Source organism: Mastomys coucha, unplaced genomic scaffold (assembly GCF_008632895.1).
Source record: "Mastomys coucha isolate ucsf_1 unplaced genomic scaffold, UCSF_Mcou_1 pScaffold22, whole genome shotgun sequence".
Classification (NCBI taxonomy): Eukaryota; Metazoa; Chordata; class Mammalia; order Rodentia; family Muridae; genus Mastomys; species Mastomys coucha.
In genome coordinates this window covers 209,383,189-209,405,697 of record NW_022196905.1, presented here as the reverse complement: position 1 = coordinate 209,405,697, position 22,509 = coordinate 209,383,189, and the positions used below count along the sequence as shown (strand labels likewise).

Sequence of the window (22,509 nt, the reverse complement as noted above, 5' to 3'; positions counted from 1 at the left end):
GAGGTCTCAGGTTTGGAGACAAGGTGGTCAAAGTGATCCCGACTTTCAGAAGCATGACAAAGCTCAGATCAGTGCTCACAGGTCAGCCCCTCAGCCATCAGCCCTAGGGTCTCAGACGTAACATGATAGACAGCCTGCAGTCACTGCTGTGAACTGCAGCACTGCATAGACCAGCCTTCTTAATCTGCAGACACAGGGACCCTGCTCAGGTGACCATCATCCCTGCACAACTCAAAGTAACACAAACATACACACCTGACTTTCTCTCCCATGGTCATGCCTGCATGGTCCTCCACCTCTTTCTTGTAGAACCCAAGGCTTCATGCATGCAAGGCCAGTGACTCTTTTGAAATCATAACACCCAAAATGACCCCAGAGTCCACAGGACCCCAACACGGTCCAACCTCAGGCAGGAAATGAAAAGCGCTGACAGGGCTATGCAGAAGTCCTCTGAAGTCCAGCTGTATGTGGCCTGGGCACAGGCCATCAATCGCTCCTTAAAGCAGCTTTTGTGAGGGACCTGGCTCAGCTGTAACTCAGGGCTTCTCAGTTTCATCAGAAAGAGGCCTGGAAAGCAGTAGGGTGTGGGGTGAGGCTTTATTTAATTCACTGTGGGGGAGCCTGGACAGAGGGTGCAGGCGGGCAGGAAGGAATGGTAGTGCTGCCCCCAGGCCTACTGAGAAGGAAAACTGAGGCTGCCCCAGCTGAGGCCTGACCCCAGAGGACAGGGTTGTGGGAAAGAGACAACTGGGTCTGGAAGAACAGGGCCCCTCCCTCTGGGCTGCACCCCATGTCCCTCCTTCAGGGTCTCAGTCCTTCCTGCTTGTTGAGTTATGTGACCCTCAATCCTTGCTCCCCCAACCCATAGGAGGCGTCTTGGCCAGGGAGGGCAGTAGACAGGGAGCCTGGGGAGTTGGGTAGCACAGGTTGGGGTCCAGGTGAGCAGGGGGACAGTCAGTTCCTGGCAGCAATGACCACAGAGAGAGCCACGCCCCCCAGGGCCACGGCAGTCGCCCCAAACAGCCATTTCCACGGGATGGACTGTGAATAAAGGGAAGGGTGAAAGCTGGCTGCGTAGCCGAAGCAACTACTATGATCCACACAGGCCTCCTAGCCAGTGTTTGTACCATGCACACCCAAACCTAAACCAAATACCCACTGCTCCAATGGACTTTCTTCCTCTGCCTGAGCTTCCAACCCACACCGCGAGTCCTGCAGGTCCAGACAGTCCCATCTTCTTCCTGGGCTAATGTCCCCAGCATCCCCCTCCAGCCCTGCCCAACCCCACCCAGGCTCACCCAGGCCCCCTTTCCCGGACACTTGGCAGGCAGCCGGCTGGGGTTGCCTAGCATCTTTCGGTACAGGGCGGTCTCTGTGCTTCGCTGTGCAGCACGCTTCTTTACCAGCTTTGAGAGCTCCGCATGGATCGTCTGTGGGAGGTGGGTAGGAGTGGGTGAGCACGTGCAAGAGGCGGCTGACTTGCCTGTCATCATTACTGCTCCCTTCTTCTGGTAGGTCCTAAGGTTTGTCAAGTATTGGGGCTCCTAAGACCCAGTGGTTCTACCTGCCCCCATCAGCTCTAACAAAGTGGGAGCTGCTGTCTCACCCCTAGGCAAGTCAGAAGACAGAACTGCAATAATGATTAGAGGCAGATAACTAGAGGGACTTGCCAGCCTGGACCAGCAGAGTTCTGCTTACCTTATTGGAAGGTTCCAGCTTCAGGGCAGCCCTCAGGATGGGGATGGCCTCACTATATTCACCTTGCTGAGCCAGCACCTATGGGAGAAGTACCCACTCTCTCTATCTGCCCAGAGCTCACTCCCCTGTCCTGCAATGATACCCTGATCTCAAGCCACAGCTTGGCACTGGTATCACTGCTGCACTGGGACAAGGAACTTGGGGGCAGCACCTCATATCACAGGAGCCTCAGCTAAGACTCAATATCCCATGGTCCAATGAATCCAAACGGATTTGAAGGCAGCTTTCCTGATGGGACAGTTTCAGCAGCCAACCATCTTTCTGGATTTTTCCACTATAGCGTAGGAGGGCCTATATTGTGTAGCAGTCCTCCTGCCTCAGTCTCCTGGGTGTTGGGACTAACAGCCAACACTGCTATCTGGCTACAACCTGTCTTTAGGCTTCAGCTCTGTGGCTGGGCCACAGGGCCTGGGTTCAACACTGAGGATCCTAGATCAGCACACCTGGTTTCCCTGCAGAAGCCTGCACGGTGCTTCATAGGCAGCTTTCCACACACACCGAGTGTCTCTGCCTCGGTTTCCTTGACCTGTGCAAGCCCTAGGGCTGCACAACCACAAACATTAGCAAGGGCACCAGGCAAAAAGAGAGCCATGCAGGGTCAGTCACCCAGGGCTGCGCTGACAGCCTGTACTGAATGGCTGGCCTAGAAACCAGTGGAGAGAAGAGGCCGTGTCCCCAGCCCAGCCTGGCCATACTGTCTATAGTGCCCATGACTGGTGGGACCTGGGTAGAAGAGACAGCATGGGAGCAGACACATGGCTTAGGGCTCCCAAGGCCATGATATAACAAAGCCAGTTTTCCCTCTGGAGAAGATGGCAGCCAAAGAGGATCATATATAAGAAGCGTTCACCATGCTGGGTAGTGGTGGTGCACGCCTTTAATCCCAGCACTTGGGAGGCAGAGGCAGGTGGATTTCTGAGTTTGAGGCCAGCCTGGGCTACAGAGTGAGTTCCAGGATAGCCAGGGCTACACGGAGAAACCCTGTCTCGAAAAACAAAAAAACCAAAAAACTAAAAAAAGAAGTGTTCACCACAAACTGAGGGGCTCCCGAGACTGGGAGTCGTCATGGTTACAACGCACCTTGCCCTTGCGGAACAGTGCCTTGATGTTGTCCGGCTGGTGCTCCAGCACCTGGCTACAGGAGCGCAGCGCTGCTCGGTAGTGGTCCAGCTTTAGCTGTGATGCCGCAAGGTTGTTCAGACACTTGACCTTCAGCTGTAGCAGCTCCTCCTCCTCCTCACAAGTCATGTCCACTGTAGGGGAGTGGTCACTGGGAAACAGGCACACCCTCCTCTGGGGTCTACACCACTAGACCTCTAAGAGGCCACCCAAGTCCTTACACCATAGTTAGGGTCTCAAGCAGCTATGGATGGCCTCCAACTCACTATGTAGTCATGAATAATCTTGAACCCCTGACCTTCCTATGGCCACCCTCATGTTAAACTGACAGGCCCATGCCACTAGAGGCTTATGTGTAAGCATGAGGATATGAATTCAGATCCCAGGGCTCACTTATGAGTCAAGTGCAATGTGCATGTGTGTAATCTCAGCACGGGGGTGAGGTAGGCATGGCCACTCAGTCACTGAGCTCTAGGTCCAATGACATGTCAGAAAATGTGGGCAGGACAGCGGCTGAGAAAAACACCAGGCCTTCACCTCTGACCCCTACTGCAAGCAAATACTCACGCGTGCGCGCCTGCGCGCACATACACACACACACACACACACACACACTAAAGGGTCTTGCTATGTAACCCAGACTAGACTATAATTGGCCATCCTCCTGCCTTAGCTTCTGACCATACATATACCACCTGGAAGGAGCCACTGACCTGAAGGTTATGGATGGCAGGAAATATGTTTATATTCTGGAATATTCTAGAACGTTCTATGGCCCAAATAATGGTGCAGAAGTCTGGCCATCCTACAGGCTGGCAAGATGGCTCAGCAGGTAAACTTCCTTGCTGCAAAGGCTGACAAACTGAGTTTTGAACCCCTTGCATACAACGGAAGGACAGAACTGCCTTCACTGACTTGTCCTCTGACTTCCACATGCACACACACACACACACACACATCCCAGGCAACTCGTCACCTTTGGCGTTGGAGGTGATGGCCTTGATGGCCAGGTCATAGGAGTTGGCAGCCAGCACAAAGTCAGCACGCTGGTAGTGCGCATTGCCACACTCCCGTTTGCGGTTGGCCAGGGCCACACGCTCCTGCCCACTCAGCATCTCCAGGTCGGGTCCATCCTCTGCTGTCTTCAGGGTGACTTCCAGGCACAGGGCTGCGTGGGGGGGTATGTATGGGCTCCTGCTGGGGAGGTGGCCAACAGGGGACACTCAGACCTGGCAACCAGGCTACAGCCACTACTGCACCCTCCTTGCCAGGTTGAATCTGAGGCAGGAAGGCCAGGCCTCAGGTCCTGGAGTCCCCATGTCAATCACCCATCACAATCTAAGATATTATCCTTGAGCCTATGACCTGGTCAGCCTAAACCTCAGTTTTCCTTTTTATGAAATAGGAAGGATTGTGGGGACAGTTACATACACAGACCAGCTCTCACCTGCCCTGGGGACCGTAGCAGTACTTGGAGTCAGCGGTGACCATGGCTGTCTCGCCCACATCCATGAGCGGGACGCTGAGGTCCAGGGCCTGGAGGACAGCCAGTGAGTGTCACAAGAGCACAGGCCCTGTGATGGGCCGCCCACCTGCCCACCCAGCTCCCACCTGAATAACATCGCAGTCTCCCAGCGTGAATGCCAGTTCGGGCTCCTCCTGTACTCGGGTGCCATTCTCCAGGGACATCTGCAGGTGTACGGTCACCACCTGACCCTTGAGTGGGCGGCTAGAGCCTTTTGGGCCTGGGACCAGTGTCTTCATCCGCAGCAATCCGTTTCCTACAGGGGCCAGGGTGTGAATTTGTAATATGGCGGCCAGATGGGGGTCTCTGCTCTACCAAGCCACCTTCAGATGCAGTGAATGTTCAGTGCCATTCTGACACTGGGGCAGAGCCAAGACATGGTGCCCTACCTTAATAGAGCAGAGTTAGGGGATGACATACTAACACTGGAGCTGGAGACTGGCTCCATGGAACAGCTGGCCTGGCTGGCTCCATTTTTTTCAGACAGGGAAAACAGCATAGCTGAATATGCCTTTCACCTGTAACCCCCCCACCCCCATGCCAGACCAACATGGCTGTTCTGGACTTTAATGCGTTTATTTTTTATTTTTTTAACTTCATGCCTATGTGCATTCTTCCTGCATGAGTGCAGTGCTGGCAAAGTCCAGAAGAGGGCACCAGATTTCCTCAAACTGGAGTTACACATAGTTGTGAGCAGCCATGGGTGCTGGGGATTGAACCCACAAACTAGACGAGCAAAGACTAAGCTATCTCTCCAGCTCCTGCAGGTCAGGATTTTAAGAAACCCTTCCTTCCTAGAACTCCCTAGTGAGAGGTTGGGATGAGCTCCAATGGTGGAGTCTCTGCCTGGCACACGGGCCCTGGCTTCCACTTCCTAGCTCCCTAGCACCAGACCAAAATAAGGGAAAAAAATCCTGCTGGCACTATCCAGAGAAAGCATTTTAGGAAAGAAATAAATGCTGTGGAACAAGAGAAGGGTGAACAGAACTAGATGCTCTACTAGGCTGTGCCATAGTTTTTAGACTCTGTCACATGTCTAGACAAATGCTTAGGGAAGATGTAGTGGGAGTTGTCTTAGAGCTGCTGGCACCCAGTGCAAAGGCTGTGTGGCTCCAGGAAGGTGACTCAGCCTCTCTGAGCTGCTGTTACCAGCACTGAGGGTAAAAAGGAACCTGTTACAAATCATGTGTGCATGCCAAGTATGAGCCAGCAAACGGACTTCACAAATACACAGGTATCAAGCCATCTCGGAAGCCAGCCACATAGCACAGGCCTGTGAGACCAGTGAGCCTGAGACAATGAGTCTGGAAGATCCAAAGTTCAGACCCAGCTTAGACTGTAGCCTGAGTTCAAGGCCAGCTGGGGTTTCACAGTAAGGTTATCTCAAAATAAATAAACAACAACAACAACCAAAAAAAACAGCCATTAATGTCCTAAATGGCACTTCCAACCCACACAGGAGGGGACACAAAGCTCAAGAGACCAGAAGTCCCAGGGTCAAAGTGCCTCCAACCAACACAGCACACTTACCCAGAATGTCCAGCCACTCTTCCGGGGCTGGGGCTGGGGCTGGCTCAGGCTCTGTGGCTGCCAGGAACTCCCGAGCCAGGGCTCCAGGCTGCTCGGCCTCCTCCACTGTAGGCTGTCCCATGTCCTCTAGTGGTGGCAGCCCACTTAGATCATCTTCCTCCTCTGCATCATCAACCCCATCAAGCACCTCAAAGCCCTCCAGAAGTGGGGCCCCATGAAGTCGCAGGGCAGCAGGCTCAGAGGGCTCAGCCCAAGACGCCATGCTGCTGGGGGATCAGGAACTGGCCCTAGGGGGACAGTCAAGCATGACAGTGATAATTTCACCTGGGTAGCCCTCCAACTGCCATCCCTCATGTATCTTGCCCTTGCATCCATCACGTACACACTGGGCTTCCTACCAACCTGGCTTATTGGAAGAAGGGACTCAGGCCTCTCACTCTGAGCCACAAACTGCAGCTGGGTTAGCTGTTATTATGGAATTTTTTTGTTTGTTTGTTTGAGGGTTTTTTGTTTTTTTTTTTTTGTTTTGTTTTTCAAGACAGGGTTTCTCTGTGTAGCCCTGGTTGTCCTGGAACTCATTCTGTAGACCAGGCTGGTCTTGAACTCAGAAATCGGCCTGCCACTGCCTCCCAAGCACTTGGGATTAAAGGCGTTTGCCACCATTACCTGGCTTGGAGTCTTTACAAACACAGAAAGTAGGAAAACCCCTAGCTTACACAAAACAGCTGCAACAAGCACAGAAAGACAAAGCCACTTGGCCAAGGTCAGAAAACAAGCCAATTAACAGTAGGGCCAAGATTGAAAAGTTAATTGAACTGAATGTCAAGAAAAGGGTGCTGTGGGGACTGTCATTGGGACAGCAATTTTTATAACTTCTGGGTCACTTGAAAAAGGTGAATTTTTTTAGTAGAGGTTCTTGACTCTCACTACCTTCTCTGCTAAAGGCTCCAGCAATAAAGAGGTGGTGCAGGTACTTAATGTCTCTTGCTCCCTACCCTTAAGGTACTGAATCTCCCAAAAGGGACCATGGCTCCAACCTGCCTCTATCATCAAGCCTGCTTCCAGCTTCTAATCATAGCTCAGGCAACAGGGCACTTGTCTATCAAGCACAAGACCAGGGGTTCTAACTCCAGCACTGCAGAAACCAGGTATCAGCAAATGCCTTTCATCCCAGCAATCGGGAGGTGGAGGAACGATGCCCAGGTACTCAAGGCCATGGAATTCATGGGTTACATGAAACCCTGTCTCAAGAAATTGAAAGCATAAGCTAGGATTGTAATTCGTTGGAATAGCGTTCTCCTGGCAAGCACAACACTTTGGAATCAGCACCCCTGTAAGCCTGGTGTGGCGGTGCACGCCTGTCATCCAGCTCTTGGGAGGTTAAGACAGGGAGGCCTGGAGTTCAAGGCCAGCCCGAGCTACACAGCCACTTGGAAGACTAGCTCAGAATACGGGAGACCCAGTCTCAAAATTAAATGAAAGCGAAAGAATAGTGGGAACACCAATATGGAACCTTGCACCATCTCGCTGGCCCCAGGCCTCTCTGCCGAGGCCCCCAACCCAGCTGTAGAACCCTACATCCTATCAGGCCCTCTCCTGAAGCCCCAGGAAGCCCCGGAGCCCCGCGTCCCTGCCCTGAGACCCTCACCTGCGGGGCTCCTTCCGGGATCCGGCCCCGACCGGAGACCCTCCCGCCCCGAGCCCCCACAATGCCCCGCGCGCCCCGCACCCCAACGCCGCCCCGCGCCCGGTCGACACTACCGCCCCGGGAGGCCCGGGCCCCCGCAGCGTCGGGAGGCCTTGCCCCCCGGGAGCCTCGGCCTCCTCGCTACGCCCCGTCACACGTGCCTGCGGCTCGGGGACCCCGCTTGGGGTCCTGTGCCCCCTCCCCGCCCCCAGCCGCGGCCGCCGCGCCTCGGGAAACAGCTTCAGATGCGCGGCCCCGCCCCCGCGCGCCCATTGGCTGGCCACGCCGCGTCTGCCACGCTTATTGGCTGGTGCACGCGTCTGTCTCGCGCCCTCGACGCTGCCTTTTTCCTGGTAAGCTCCGCCGGCCGTTCTTAAAGGGGCTCTAGCCTCTAGGTGGAGGGGCTGTTGGGAGTAGGAGGTGGGAACGCACAGGCTGGGCCTCAGTAGGGGAGGGAGGGTAGCAGCACGCCCTGATTTGAGTTCGTACCGGGGCGGGCTTCCTCCTGCTCTCGTACGAGTTAGAAATAAGCAAAACATACTGTAGCTCATGCACGGTCAGTTTCGGGGCTCTTTGGAAAACAGTAGTTTTTCATAATTTTACTTAATACTTTATTTCATATCCTCTTCGCCCCTCCCCCTCTACTTTCCTGGGGCGTGGAGAGCGAGTCTCTGTCTGTAGTCCTGGCTGTCCTGGACTCAACACGTTTACCAGACCAGGCTGGCCTTGGATTCATGGAGATCATACGGAGATCATACTGCCTCTGTCTGTCTGCTACTGAAATTAAAGGTGTGTGCTACCACACCGGTCTCAACTACTATATTATAGCATTCTCTCTCTCTCTCTCTCTCTCTCTCTCTCTCTCTCTCTCTCTCTCTCTCTCTCTCTCTTCTCTCTCTCTTTTTTTTTTTTTTGTTCGAGACAGGGTTTCTCTGTAGTCCTGGCTGTCCTGGAACTCACTCTGTAGACCAGGCTGGCCTCAAACTCAGAAATCCGCCTGCCTCTGCCTTCCTAGTGCTGGGATTAAAGGCGTGCACCACCACCACCTGGCCTAGCATTCTCTTTTGTTTCAGGTTTTATATTGTATTTTAGTTAGCCAGGGTCTGACCATGTAGTCCAAGCTGGCAGCAAAGTGTTTAGCTTGCTTATGAGGTTCTGGAGTCTTAAAGAACTATTTATTTAATTTTATGAGTACACTGTCACTGTCTTCAGACACACCAGAAGAGGGCATCAGATTCCATTACAGATGGTTGTGAGTGCCGGGCGGTGGTGGCGCACGCCTTTAATCCCAGCACTTGGGAGGCAGAGGCAGGCGGATTTCTGAGCCTGGTCTACAGAGTGAGTTCCAGGACAGCCAAGGCTACACAGAGAAACCCTGTCTCAAAAAACAAAACAAAAAAAAAACAAAAAAAACAGATGGTTGTGAGCCACCATGTGGTTGTTGGGAATTGAACTCAGGACCTCTGGAAGAGCAGTCAGTGGTCTTAACCCCTGAGCTATCTCTCCAAGCCCTGAGGTTCTGGGGTCTTGTGTGACTGCTTACTAAGCTAACTTGAAGGTACAGACGTGGTCAGGAAACCAGTCAGGGCAGTGCTGTTGTCTCAGCACTTGATAAGTGAGGATTTGAGGATCAGAAGTTCACGACCGGGCTTGGCTACATTGCGATGTCTAAAAGAACAGTGGCTCAAAGCTGAAGGACAGTGACAAGTCCAAGTGGACACTGTACGGCCACCAGCCACTACGTTCTAGTTCTAGGCTAGTCACCTGCCGCACACAGGTGTGTTCAGTAACTGCCTGCTCTCCATGCAAGCTCTGCCAGAGGGAGCAAAGGTGCCAGGGAGAAGGTAGCGCCTCACACTGGAAGGGGCTCATCTACTCTCCCTGCGATGTCCCCTTTCAAGAGTGATCCTGTAATTCTTTCACTTGATATCAAAGAAACCATGGGCTAGTTCTAGTTCTGAGGGCTTTGAACCTGGCTCTATCTGAAACCCAGTGGGTTTGGGTTTTTTGTTGTTGTTCTTTGGTTCTTGGAGTACCTGAAATGGGACTGGGACCTTTGCACATGTTAGGCAAGTGCTCAGTTGGACAGTGTAGACCTCAGTGTCTTTTTTTATTTTTTTTACATGCAAGGAATATATGTATATATGTATGTATGTTCTACATACATATATATACACATGTACATATATATACACACACACACATGTATATATATAACATGCACCCTGATACACAAGTGAACGAATGCCAAAGGACAATTTGCAAGAATGAGTTCTGTCCTACAACGTTGATTCTGTAGATTGTGGTCAGGACTGTAAGGTGCCACGCCCCTGGCCCCAGTCCCACTGTGTAACTCTTTTCTGTTGCTTTTTTCCTTTTCATATAGTTATATCTCTTAGCTATTTTCTTTTTCTTCCTCTTCTTTTTTGGTTTTTGTTTTTCCTTTTTTTTTAAGATTTATTAATTTTATGTATATGAGTACACTGCAGCTGCCCAGGAAAGGACAATCAGTACTCTGCTGAGCCATCTCACCAGCCCTGTTTTGTTTTTCAAGACAGGGTTTCTCTGTGTGGCTCTGGCTACCCTGAAACTAGCTTTGTAGGCCAGGGTGGCCTAGAACTCACAGAGGTCCACCTACCTCTGCCTCCCAAGTGCTGGGATTAAAAGCATGAGCCACCACCACCTGCCATTTTATTTTCTTTTTGAGATGGGAAAGTCTCACTACATACATAGTCCAGCCTGGCTTTGAACTCACTCTGCAGCCCAGTGAATGAATGCCAAAGGACAAGGTTGGCCTTATATTTGTGGTTAGAGATCCTGCTGCAGCCTCTCCAGCAGCTGGGATCCCAGGTGTGTGTTAGCTATATGGCAGCTAGGAGCCGATGAAGCCTAGGAAAATGTGTTTTCCTGTGGAAAGACTTGAGCAGCTTTCACATTTGAGTTTCATCAGTCTGGAATAGGTCTTTCAAACACCTAAGGATGGAGTGTGAGCCTTAGGGGGCTTCTACACAGCCGTACAGACAGCAGTGAGCAACCTGAATCAGAAAGCTCTCTAAGCAGCAAACAGAAGCTAGCATTTGTTAAATTCCCAGCGTCCACATGGCAGCTCACAACTGTCTGTAAATCCCAAGGATTTGACTTCTTTTGACCTCCATAGGCACCAGGCACCTATTTATACGGGCAAAAGAGTCAGACAGTAATAAAGGGGTTAAATTTTTTGTTTTGTTCTGTTTGTTTTTTGAAACAGGGTTTCTCTGTGTAGCCCTAGCTGTCCTGGAACTCACTCTGTAGACCAGGCCTCGAACTCAGGACTCCGCCTGCCTCTGCCTCCCAAGTGCTGGGATTAAAGGTGTGCACCACCACCGCCCGGCCCCGGCAAATTTAAAAAAAAAAAAAAAGAACCAGGTTGCTAGGAAAAATTAAGTCTAAAGAACCCCCCCCACTCACTACCTCATGGGACAGACATATTGCGTTACTCAAACAGAAGAACTGTCCAGACAGGACACCATACCTGTCCAGATGATAGGTGTGGTGCAGCGGGTCTTCACTCCCAGCACCAGTGAAGCTGAGGCAGGAGGATAGACAGGAATTTCAAGACCAGCTCCTGATTCACAATGTAAAAAGTAACTTGTTTTGGTACATTTTCAGTATCAGGTATACTTAGAATCCACCAAAAAAATCACAGATAGCATGAAGTTCTAGACTCTTCTTGCCCTGAGTTGGCACCTGCTGTCTGCTTCCCTTAGTACCCAGGATGGTTGTAAAGTTGCAGGCACTCTACTATGTGACCCATGCCACAATCAGAGAAGGAATAGTCAGGCTCAAGCCTAGATGACTCATTTTATAAGATTTTGAATCCCTGGAATAGAATGGGAAATTTAACAACTATGACAAGTTATGCAAAGATTGCAATTCCGAGCTAGGGGAAAAAGTAGCCAGAGGTTACTTATGATCAGGACTTTAAAAACTACTGCCTTAGCCAGGCAGAGTGGTACACACCTTTGATCCCAGTACACAGGAGGCAGAGGAAGACAGATCTCTGAGATCAAGAGCAACCTGTTCAAAACACAAAAGGGTGTTCCTGGACAGCCAGGACTACACACAGAAAGGAGGAGGAGAAGCAAAAAGAAATCAAACACTCCCTTGTTTGCAAGAAATCAGCATGCCAGCCTGTACCTTTTTTCTATGCTGAAATCCTTTTTTGCAGAAGGCATATTAAAAAATATTTCTCGCTGGGCAGTGGTGGCGCACGCCTTTAATCCCAGCACTTGGGAGGCAGAGGCAGGAGGATTTCTGAGTTCAAGGCCAGCCTAGGCTACAGAGTTTAGTTCCAGGACAGCCAGTGCTACACAGAGAAACCCTGTCTCATAAAACCAAAAATCAACCAACCAAACAAAAAACAACTGTTTCTATTAACTGAACCTACAGAAAAAGTCCCAGGACAACCAGAGATAAAAAGAGAAACCTTGTTTCACAAAACCAAAATTGGCTGGTTCTGGTGGCACAGGCTTTTAATCCTTTGCCACTCAGATCTCTGAGTTCGATTCTGGCCTGGTCTAAATAAGCGGGCCTAAGACAGCCAGAGCTCTGTTACACACAGAAACCGTCTTGAAAAGCCAAAAGAAAAACCCAAACAAAACAAATCAAATCCCTGCATTTCTTTCACCAGACTCTCTATTAGAGAGTGGGGATTATTTCTCACAATACTGAGTACCAGGACAGCCTTAGCTACAGCGAGATCTCAAAAATCTGAAAGTCACAGATGGTGGCATACAATGGCGTACTTGTCATTTCAGGAAGTAGAAGCAGGATGATCAGGAGTTTAAGGATAACCTCAGCTTCAAGGCAAGTTGGAATCCAGTCTGGGTACATATGACCTTGTCTTTTTTTGTTTATTTTTCGAGACAGGGTTTCCTTGTGTAACCCTGGATTAATAAATAGTACATTTAATTGCCCACTTTCGGAATCCTTGAGCCATGTTTGGGACACTGCGCGTGCGCGCATCTCGTCCTGCAATTGATCATCATTTGACGTTCACGTTAAGCGCTTCTGCACTTTGGTCCTACCTCCTCCTCGCTGCGAGTACACGCAGGCTCCTGGGCGCCTCGACAGGAGCTCATGGACGCTCTGTGATGACGTATGCGCGCGGGCGCCCTCCCGGAAGCGAGAGCCAGGCCGCCAGATGTGCAGGTGCCAAGGCCGGAGAAGCCGGGGCCGGGCGGGGCGGGGCCGCGGGGGGTCAGGAGGGTGCGGCGGGGAGGGAGGGACCATCCTAGCTCTGGGACTGACACAGCCTCAGTTTCCCCGGATTCGCAGCGACAGCGCGGGCCAGTCTAGATGGGAACCCTAGTTGTGTGACTGTCCACAACCGGGAGCCCTGAGCGGCTTGGAGTGTGCGTGTGCCTCAGTTTCCCCGCTCGAAGAGGCGGGGACTCCGTGTTTGTTTGATCCCCGCCTTATCCGGGTTGGTTCTTTGCGGTTGTTGTTGTTTTCCCTTAGGAGTTTGGCCGCCGAGTTGAAGTCGGTTAGAGGACTGGGGCGGGACGGCGCCTTGTGCTCCTACTTGTGACCTTGAGGCGCAGAGCCATTCCAGTCAGCCTGGCATTCCTGGGAAGAGTTAGTGTTATTTTCAGATGATAGCTCAAATTAGCCTCCAATTCCTGGTAATCCTCCTGCTTCAGCCACCCAAGTACAAGGAGAAAGTAATTAAAATTTTGAGATAGCAGCCTAGACTGGCCTCTCTGCCTCCTTGAAATGCACCTTCCTCAGTCTCTCAAGTACTGGGATGACAAGGAGGATGAGTTACTCCACCTGGCTTGCGTTGAGTCTTGTTTTGGGTCAGGGTCTCATTTGTCCCAGGCTAGTCCTTAACTCACAAAGCAAAGGTGACCTGGAACTTCTGATCTTCCTGTCTTCTCTAGCACTGTACTAGGACATTTACCACACCTGACTCTTATTTAGAGACAGTCTTTTATTTTGTTTTGTTTTGTTTTTCGAGACAGGGTTTCTCTGTTATAGCCCTGGCTGTCCTGGAACTCACACTGTAGATCAGGCTGGCCTCGAACTTAGAATTCTGCCTGCCTCTGCCTCCCAAGTGCTGGGATTAAAGGCATGCGTCACCACCGCCCGGCTATTAACTACATTCTTTAAGATAATCAGAAGCAGGGCTGAGTAAGGGCCAAAGGCCCTCATGTGTGAAACATGTGTTAGGTCCTGTGTTCCAGCCACAGCAATTTGACAAAAGAGATGGGCCAGCCTAGTCTACATAATAAGTTCCAGGCCATCCAGGACTATAGAGTTAGAATCCTGTCCCAAAAAAACTAAATATGTATAGTTTTGTTTTTTGGGTATTTTGTTTTGTTTTGTTTCATTCTGAGATAGGGTTTCTCTGTGTAGCCCTAGCTGTCCTGGTCCTGAGCTACCAACATGGTAGAAACACAACCAACTCCCAAAGTTGTCCTCTGATGTCCACATGCATACCAACTACAGTACATGCATGCACTCGTATGTATGTATAAAAGCCAGGTGCCAGCCTCAGGAGGTGAGGCAAGAGAATTGGAAGTCAAGGTTGTCCTTAGCTACGCTGTAGTAAGTTGGGACCACTGTGGGCTACATAGAGAGTTCCAGCTTGCTTGGGCTACATGGTGTGATCCTGTCTTCAGACACACCAGAAGAGGGCATCAGATCCCATTAAGGATGGTTGTGAGCCACCATGTGGTTGCTGAGAGTTGAACTCAGGACCTCTGGAAGAGCAGTCAGTGCTTCTAACCACTGAGCCGTCTCTCCAGCCCTGTGTCCCTGTCTTGAAGGGAAGGTGCACTTGTTGCATTAACTGAGCTGATAATATGCTTAGGACCCAGGTTCGGTCTCTAGAGCCTTTACACAGAGTTGGGCTCAGTGATGGTGAGGTGGGGAGCAGATACAGGTAGACCCTGGGAGCTAGTAGAAGAATGGACCTGCAGAGGTGCCACAGAGTACTTGCTGGACTGGAAGAGGATCTGAGTTTTATGTTTTATCCATGGCCACCTGTAGCTAGCCCAGGGTGTCTGACACCCTAGGCCTTGTATCGAGGAGGAAAAGCAATCTCTATCTGTAGTCTGTCCTCTATCATGTGAGCACTCTAGCACCTGAGCGTGTTCCATAGAAAACACTGACCTGAAGCTAGACGGGCACAGAGCTTGAGAGGAGGTGGAGTGACTGCCTTGCAGAACCTAGTGTGGACAGGGAAAGGAGAAATGACATATCCAGCTGTGCCCATGGAGAGTTCTGCGATCTGACCAACTGTAAGCTATGGAGGGTGGCAGAGGGAAGACCTCACTCTTCAGCCCCAGGTAGCTTAGGTCTCCGTCCTCCTGCCTTAGCTTTCCTGAATGCTGGAATCAACAAGTGTGCTACTATGCTCAGCCCTCCAGACTTATGTTTTCAGGGGATGTGTTCCTACTAGGCTCCCAAACACCCCACATTTCCAGCTCGGGCGATATGCTAGTGGCCACAATGAGCTCTTGACATCCTCAGCTTTCTAGTGCTGACCTCACATTCTGTTTCAGTCATTTCAGGCATCGGAGGCGGAGGAGAAAGAGATGGACAGCCCAGACTCAGCCTCGAGGGTCTTCTGTGGCCGCTTCCTCAGCATGGTGAACACTGATGACGTCAATGCCATAATCCTGGCCCAGAAGAACATGTGAGCAGGCCATGGGAGGCATGGGAAGGATCCTACTGTCTCCCCCAAAACCGGCCCAGAGATATGGTAGAATAAAGAAAACGAGCTCCAGGCTCCAAGCCTTGGCATAGGATCAGATCCTGGAGCTGTGCACGACAGGGCCAAGTGGTTCTGCCCTCAGAGCAGGACTGGGAGGGCTGAGGGACAGGGGTACTCAGAGGAGCTTCTGGGCTGGCTTTTGGCATTGGCACCAGAGCCCACGTTAGGTGTGCAGGGAGCCTAGTTCAGGATGCTTCGCTCTGTCGCTGGGACAGCCTCACCCTGAATTTAGCTTGGCTTTTGAAGGTGACTTAGTGGTGAGTGTTTGCCAAGCATACAGATGCTTAACTTCATTCTAGTGGCCAGCCCTCTCGGCTCTGTGTTCATGACACAGCCTGCAGCCAGATCCGGCAGTCTTCTAGGGCTCTCTACCACCTCGGATCATTTACTTATTTTCTGTTTGGGTTTTTTGTTTGTTTGTTTGTTTTTAAGGTTTTGCCACCATGCCCAGGACTCTCTCCTGGTACTTTTTTTTTTTTTCTTAAACATTTATTTATTTTATTGTGAGTACACTGTAGTTGTCTTCAGACAAACCAGAAGAAGGCATCAGATCCCATTACAGATAGTTGTGAGCCACCATGTGGTTGCTGGGAATTGAACTCAGGACTTCTGGAAGATCAGTCAGTGCTCCCAGCTGCTGAGCTATCTCTCCAGCACCCCACTCCTTGTTCTTTAGGTTAGGTTCAGATATGGTCATGTAAACTCCCAGACTAACAGTGACAGGATCACACGGGACTGTCTTGGGGTTTACACAGTGTAACCAGGAGCAGTCAGCTGGAGGAGCGAGTGACTCTGAGAAAGGCTGTCAGTGTACTGCTGATGTGACGGAATGCAGGAGGAAAGGCTTTCTGGCTTAGATTTCTGCCCATCTTTTGAAGTTGTTTGTAGCCAGGATGCCAAGCAAGAAAGAAATGGAGGGAGAGGTTGGGTTCCCAGGATCCCCTTCGGGGGTGTATTTTCCATCACGGCTTCAGAATATTGATCTCGGGAAATGTTTAAAAATCTAAACCTTGAAAAAAAAGTGAAGCCGGGCAGTGGCACACGCCTTTAATCCCAGCACTTGGGAGGCAGAGGCAGGATGATTTCTGAGTTCGAGGCCAGCCTGGTCTACAGAGTGAGTTCCAGGACAGCCAGGGCTACACAGAGAAACCCTGTCTCAAAAAACAAAAAACAAAAAAGAAAAAAAAGAAAAAAAGAAAGTGAGCTGGAGAAACGTAAAGTGGTTAAGGGCACTGGCTGCTTTTTTGTTTTGTTTTGTTTTTTGGAGACAGGGTTTCTCTGTGTAGCCCTGGCTGTCCTGGAACTCACTCTGTAGACCAGGCTGGCCTCAAACTCAGAAATCCGCATGCCTCTGCCTCCCAAGTACTGGGATCTAAGGTGTGCACCACCACACCCAGCTTCTTCTTTTTTTTAAAGATGTATTTTATGTATATGGGTACAATGTAGCTGAACAGATGGTTATGAGCCTTCATGTGGTTGTTGAGAATTGAATTTTTACGACTTCTGCCCACTCCAGTCAACTCCACTTGCTCAGGCCCAAAGATTTATTTATTATTATACTCACAAGTACACTGTAGCTATCTTCAGACACTCCAGAAGAGGGCATCAGTTCTCATTATGGGTGGTTGTGAGCCACCATGTGGTTTCTGGGATTTGAACTCAGGACCTTCAGAAGAGCAGTCAGTGCTCTTACCCTCTGAGCCATCTCGCCAGCCCATCACTGGCTGCTTTTAAGGAGAGCCAGGGGTTCCCAGCACCCACAAGGTGGCTCACAATTGTAAGGCATGTTCCAGGGGACCCACACTTCCTGGCCTCTGTAGGCACTGTATGCACATGCTCCACAGAGGCACAAAGGCCAAGCACATAATAGAAAATAAGTCTGGGCCTGTTACGGTGGCACACATCTTTAACTCCTTCATTCATGAGCTCCAAGCTAGTCAAGGCTACATAGTGAGATACTGACTCAAAAAAAAAAAAAATCTTAAAAAAATGTAAGTTTTGTGGCTGGACGTAGTGGCACAAGCCTGTAATTATAATACTTCTCTAGAGGTCAGTTTAGAACATGGAGTAGGTCCCAGACTGGGCAGCATCCTGTCAGAAGAACTAATGCACACTAAAAAACTCCATGAAAGATGCAGGCTGCAACAAAGAGTACCTTTGAATAGGGCTTTCAGCTGTGAGTAGGAGTTGGAATTTGTGAGGACTTGGCTCTAATTAATTGCAGAGGCTGTGACTCTCAGGGATTAGCTTGGGCTGAGGGGGCTCCTAGGCCTGATGCAAAGGCCCTTGCCTTCTCCCCTAGGCTGGACCGCTTCGAGAAAACCAACGAAATGCTTCTGAACTTCAACAATCTGTCCAGTGTGCGGCTGCAACAGATGAGTGAGCGCTTCGTGCACCATACCCGCACCTTGGTGGACATGAAACGGGATCTGGACAGCATTTTCCGAAGGATCAGGTGCCTCCTCTCCTTCCCCACCCACCACTCCTCCCGCCCCAGCTCCTCTGTGGTCCAGCAGCCGGCTGCCTCAGCCTTTCTTACAAGCACATCTTCCCCTAATCCCCCACTGTTGGCCCTTTCTGTCTGTCACCCATCTTTCTTCAGATGTCCAGCACCTCCACTCTGAAGCTCCACCTATCACCTCCAAGACCCTACCCCAGGGGCCTTTGCTAGCCTCTGCCTCCTTAGTCTCTTTTGAAGCCACGCCCTTTCTCTGAAGTCCTTGCCCTCCCCTCTCTCCTCCCTCCCCTCTGAGGCCCCCTCCTCTTCTTTCCACTGGCTCTGCCCTCTGCCTTCTACAGCCCTGGGGAATTCTGGTTGTTTTACAAGGCAGATCTGACCTCTGAGGGAGTGATCTGGAAGTAGTGGATCTCCCCCCATCCCACCGACCCCCTCTTTTTTTGAGACAGGGTTTCTCTCTGTGTAGCCTTTGCTGTCCTGCAACTCTCTCTGTAGAAAAGGCTGGCCTCAAACTCAGAGATCTATCTGCCTCTGCTTCCTGAGTGCTGGGATTGAAGGCGTGGGCATTTTAACACCCAGTTGTGAATTTCCCTTTTATTTGGTATCTGTGCTACATAGCGGGGACCCAAATACAAGTCAGGAGAGGTTACAGTTGGGTAGACAAGCCCTCCACTTCTAGCTGGCTGGCCAGCAGAGCACCAGGGCCCTGGGTCCATCTAGGTAGTGGCAGGTTTGGTTGGGTCTTCCTGCAATGGTACAGTGATGCTGGCTCCTGGACTCTTTGGCACTCAGCATGCTCCTTAGTGTGTACTTCACAGCCTCACCCATCACTGCAACCAGCTGCCAGGCCTAAAACAGCTACGACCACAGGGTCTGGATCACACATGGGCGCCTTCCCTCAGCCCAAGGCTCTGGCCTGGGGACCTAAGGGGACAAAGTAAACTCTACTCAAAAGTCTTGAGATGTTCTAGACCAGTGTATTTCATTCTTCTTATTAGTGTAAGGTCTCAATGGCTATCCTGAGACTCACAGAGATCCTCCTGCCTCTGCCTCCCTAGTCTCCCTCTAACATACGCTTCTAGCACAGAACACAGGCTGCCTCTACATGGAGTTTGGGGATAGGTAGGAGCACTTTGTGCCCCAAGAGTTAAGACAGCAGCATGTGTCCTAGATCCCCACAAAGGAGACAAAAGTCCAATATGTCAAGTGCTGAGCCTTAGCTGTGTGACTGTGCCAGGCTGACTGCAGTCAGGGTAGGGGCTGTGCCCTCTAAAGACCCTTCCCTAGCTCCTGTCAGGCCTGGGGTGCAGGACTTCAGGGCAGAGTAACCAGCAGCCAGTTCATAAGGCAATAAAACCAACTGGGAGTAATGACACATGCCTGTGATCCTGTGCATCAGAGCTTGAGACAGGAGGAACTTGACCTCCAAGTCAATGGGGCCTCTGTAGTAAGTTCAAGGACAGCCTGAGCTACCAACAGGTCTTTGTCTCAAAAAGCCAAAAGGGGGTCTGAGGAGGAGACTCTGCTGAATAAAGTGCTTGCCCAGCACACACACAAGTCAGGCACAGCAGCTGTGGAAACGGCTCAGAGTGTGTATTGCTTTTGCAAAGGACAGGAGTTTAGTTCCCAGCACCCATGTGAAATGGCTCACAACTGCCTTTGACTCCTGCTCCAGAGAACTGGAGTCAGCCTTGGGCACCTGCACACATGCATAACCACATACAGAGATCTCACACACACATATACACATTAAAGACAAGATCAAAAAAAGGTTTTACATTTTTATTTATTTAAAGTATGAGTGCTGTAATGCATATACGTCTACAGGCAGAAGAGAGCATCAGATACCCTCATAGATGGTTGAGCCAATTCCCATGTGGTTGCTGGGAATTGAACTCAGGATATCTGGAAGAAGGGACAGTGCTCTTAACCAGGGAGCCATCTCTTCAGCCCCAAGATGAAAAATTTTAAAAGATTTATTTATTTTATGTATGTGAATACACTGTAGCTGTCTTCAGACACACAAAGAAAGGGCACCGGATCCCATTACACATGGTTGTGAGCCACCATGTGGTTACTGAGAGTTGAACTCAGGACCTCTAGAAGAGCAGTCAGTGCTCTTAACCAGTGAGCCATCTCTCCAGCCCAACAAGATGAAAATTTTAAATGCTGGGTGTAGGTGGTGCCTGTCATCTGAGCTCTGGGGCTTGCTGACTAGACAGCCTGGTTCATGGAGGCACAACAGAGGTATTCATGGACTGAGAAGACCCAATGTAGAACTCTGACCCCATCACCTGGGAGCCGGGAAAGAAGGAACAACTGTAGACAGTTGCAGTTAGCTCAGATTGTAGCCTAGGCCCCCTGTGTCCCAAAGGCTGCTGGGACCAAGCCTAGGAAGAAAGGAAGATCAATGGGCATGGGACAGCAGGGAGACTAGTGCCCAGAACAGTGAGAGATAGACACAGGCAGTTCCCAGAGCCCAGTGAGGTTCCTACTGGTGGCTCACCTCTCTATCCCCTTCTCCATAGAACACTGAAGGGGAAGCTGGCCCGGCAGCACCCAGAGGCCTTCAGCCGTAAGTATGCCCAACCCCACCCTGCTGCTGCCAGTGCCTTCTGTTGGCATCTGAAGCCTGCCTGGACAGCTGCCTATCCAGGGTCCCAAGGGTGGTGGGTGAAGAGGCTGTGATGTCCTTTCTGGAGGCTGGTTTCAGGAATGAATAGTGATTGCTCTCATACCCAGGAGCCCTGTGAAGCAGGCTGTCACAAGCATGTGTGAGGTGGGGGTAGAACATTTCATTTCACAAAGAAGAAACTGCTGCAAAATCCCTGTGAGCCTAACACTGTCAAAGGCTGTCTGCTCACCTCATCTCCTGGGTGGGTTTGTCCACTCCACTGAAATTCCTGTGCTTTCTTTTGTTTGTATTGTGAAATTTTTTTGGTTGTTGTTTTGTTTTTTGAGACAGGGTTTCTCTGTATAGCCCTGGCTGTCCTGGAACTCACTGTGTAGACCAGACTGGCCTTGAACTCAGAAGTCTGCCTGCCTCTGCCTTCCAAGTGCTGGGATTAAAGGCGTGAGCCATCACTCCCTGGCTTGATTTGTTTTTTTTGAGACAGTGTTTCTCTGTACAGCCCTGGCTGTCCTGGAACTCACTCTGTAGACCAAGTTGGCCTTGAACTCAGAAATCCACCTGCCTCTGCCTCCCAAGTGCTGGGATTAAAGGAGTACTAAAGGCGCATGTCAGATTAAGGGCATGCATCACCACTGCCCAGCTACTTTGTGTTTTCAAGATATGGTCTAAGGTAACCCAAGCTGGTCTGAAATTCTTTTGTAGCTTAAGATGACCCTGAACTCCTGATCCTTCTGATCCTTCTGATCCTTCTGCCTCCACCTAGAATGCAAACCCAGTCTCTGCCTGTGCCAGCCAACCTGCGACTTTTGTTGGTTTTGTTTCAAGTGTTAAATTTTCAGGCAGCACCTCATGTGCAGTCCTGCTAGTCTCAGATTCCTTGTATTCCTCCTGCCTGTCTCCAATACTGGATGAGAAATGGACATGTTCACTCTGAGCTCATCCTTACCCTAGACCTGTGATGAGTTTCCTTCCATCTGCCCAGGCATCAATTTCCTCCTCTGTAAAGTGGGCTGAGTCATGGCCCAAGGTTGAAAGTAAGTTTTAGGGGCCACCCTTATAGAAAGGCTGGAATCTGCACGGGGTGACTTGACCAACATGGGTTCTTTCCCCAGACATCCCAGAGGGTTCATTCCTAGAGGATGAAGATGAAGACCCTATCCCACCCAGTATCACCACAACCATCGCCACCTCAGAGCAGAGCACGGGCTCCTGTGACACCAGCCCTGACACTGTCTCACCATCCCTAAGTCCTGGCTTTGAGGACCTATCACATATGCGACCTGGCTCTCCTGCCATTAATGGCCACAGCCAGACAGATGATGAGGAGGAGACACATGAAGAATAGCTTCCTTCCCACCACCCTAGAAAGGCTCAGGGCAGCCGTAGTCCTCCTAGGGTCACAGTCAGCTTGGCTGCTCTGTTCTTTCATAGGCAGGGTTCTTAATTCCTGCCACTCCCCCTAAGAGCAGGACTTCCCTATGCCAGCATGTGTGCCCCAGCTGGGGCGGTGGGGTTGAGTACAGGTAACAACCTTGAGATCAGCCTGGGCCAGCTTTGACCAGTGCTTCTAAGGTCCCCAGAGACCACAGCCAGATAGTCCCCCACACCTTGGGTAGGCACAGGAGGGCTGAGCTTGTTCCTACCCACTGGCAGCTGCTGACTCAACTCTGGTCTCCCTGCCCTCTATGGAGTACTTCTTTCCTGTTGTGTTGAATTCTGGAGGAACAGAAGGTTCAAGATAGAGGCAGCCTTGACTCTGGGGAGCTGTGTTTCTCGAAGGTCCATCAAGCATCTCCAGGAGCTGGCCAGTCACCTTAGAAAACAGCTGAATGGAATATTTTTGTACCTGATGTTTACAGATGTTGGGAAGTTATCAATAAAGACTCTGTTGTTAAAAGGGAACACTATACCAGCAGTGGCTTCTGTCTTTGGGCCTCACACCCCAGAACATGGGCAAGTTCTGGATGTCTCCAGGGGGCCCTGCTGGAGGAGGCTGGCTAAACTCCAGACCTGGAAACTACCAAGACAGGGCTGCGCCAGA

The 22,509-nt window shown here is 50.8% G+C and overlaps 2 protein-coding genes across 7 annotated transcripts; one reads left to right on the top strand and one right to left on the bottom strand.

Moving 5' to 3' along the window:
* Positions 1-578: 578 nt before the first annotated feature.
* On the bottom strand, positions 579-7,903 carry Fkbp8 (FKBP prolyl isomerase 8). Of its 3 annotated transcripts, none has more exons than XM_031340126.1 (9): positions 7,781-7,903; positions 5,933-6,219; positions 4,489-4,658; positions 4,325-4,413; positions 3,854-4,074; positions 2,839-3,011; positions 1,699-1,776; positions 1,299-1,430; positions 579-1,041 (listed from the first exon to the last, which is right to left on the bottom strand). In XM_031340126.1, the coding sequence occupies exons 2-9, from the start codon at positions 6,192-6,194 to the stop codon at positions 955-957; spliced, it is 1,212 nt and encodes a 403-aa protein (XP_031195986.1). In that variant the 5' UTR covers positions 6,195-6,219; positions 7,781-7,903; the 3' UTR covers positions 579-954. The 3 variants fall into 3 exon arrangements, with proteins under 3 accessions (XP_031195986.1, XP_031195988.1, XP_031195987.1); XM_031340128.1 differs by having other exon boundaries at positions 3,854-4,071; XM_031340127.1 differs by lacking the exon at positions 7,781-7,903 and adding an exon at positions 7,581-7,766.
* Positions 7,823-22,375, top strand: Kxd1 (KxDL motif containing 1). 4 transcript variants are annotated; one of them, XM_031340131.1, is made up of 6 exons: positions 7,897-7,972; positions 12,416-12,464; positions 15,167-15,300; positions 17,681-17,833; positions 20,365-20,411; positions 21,581-22,375. In XM_031340131.1, the coding sequence occupies exons 3-6, from the start codon at positions 15,200-15,202 to the stop codon at positions 21,811-21,813; spliced, it is 534 nt and encodes a 177-aa protein (XP_031195991.1). In that variant the 5' UTR covers positions 7,897-7,972; positions 12,416-12,464; positions 15,167-15,199; the 3' UTR covers positions 21,814-22,375. The 4 variants fall into 4 exon arrangements, with proteins under 4 accessions (XP_031195989.1, XP_031195991.1, XP_031195990.1 ...); XM_031340129.1 differs by lacking the exon at positions 12,416-12,464 and having other exon boundaries at positions 7,823-7,972; XM_031340130.1 differs by lacking the exons at positions 7,897-7,972; positions 12,416-12,464 and adding an exon at positions 12,676-12,809.
* The last annotated feature ends 134 nt before the right edge of the window (positions 22,376-22,509 follow it).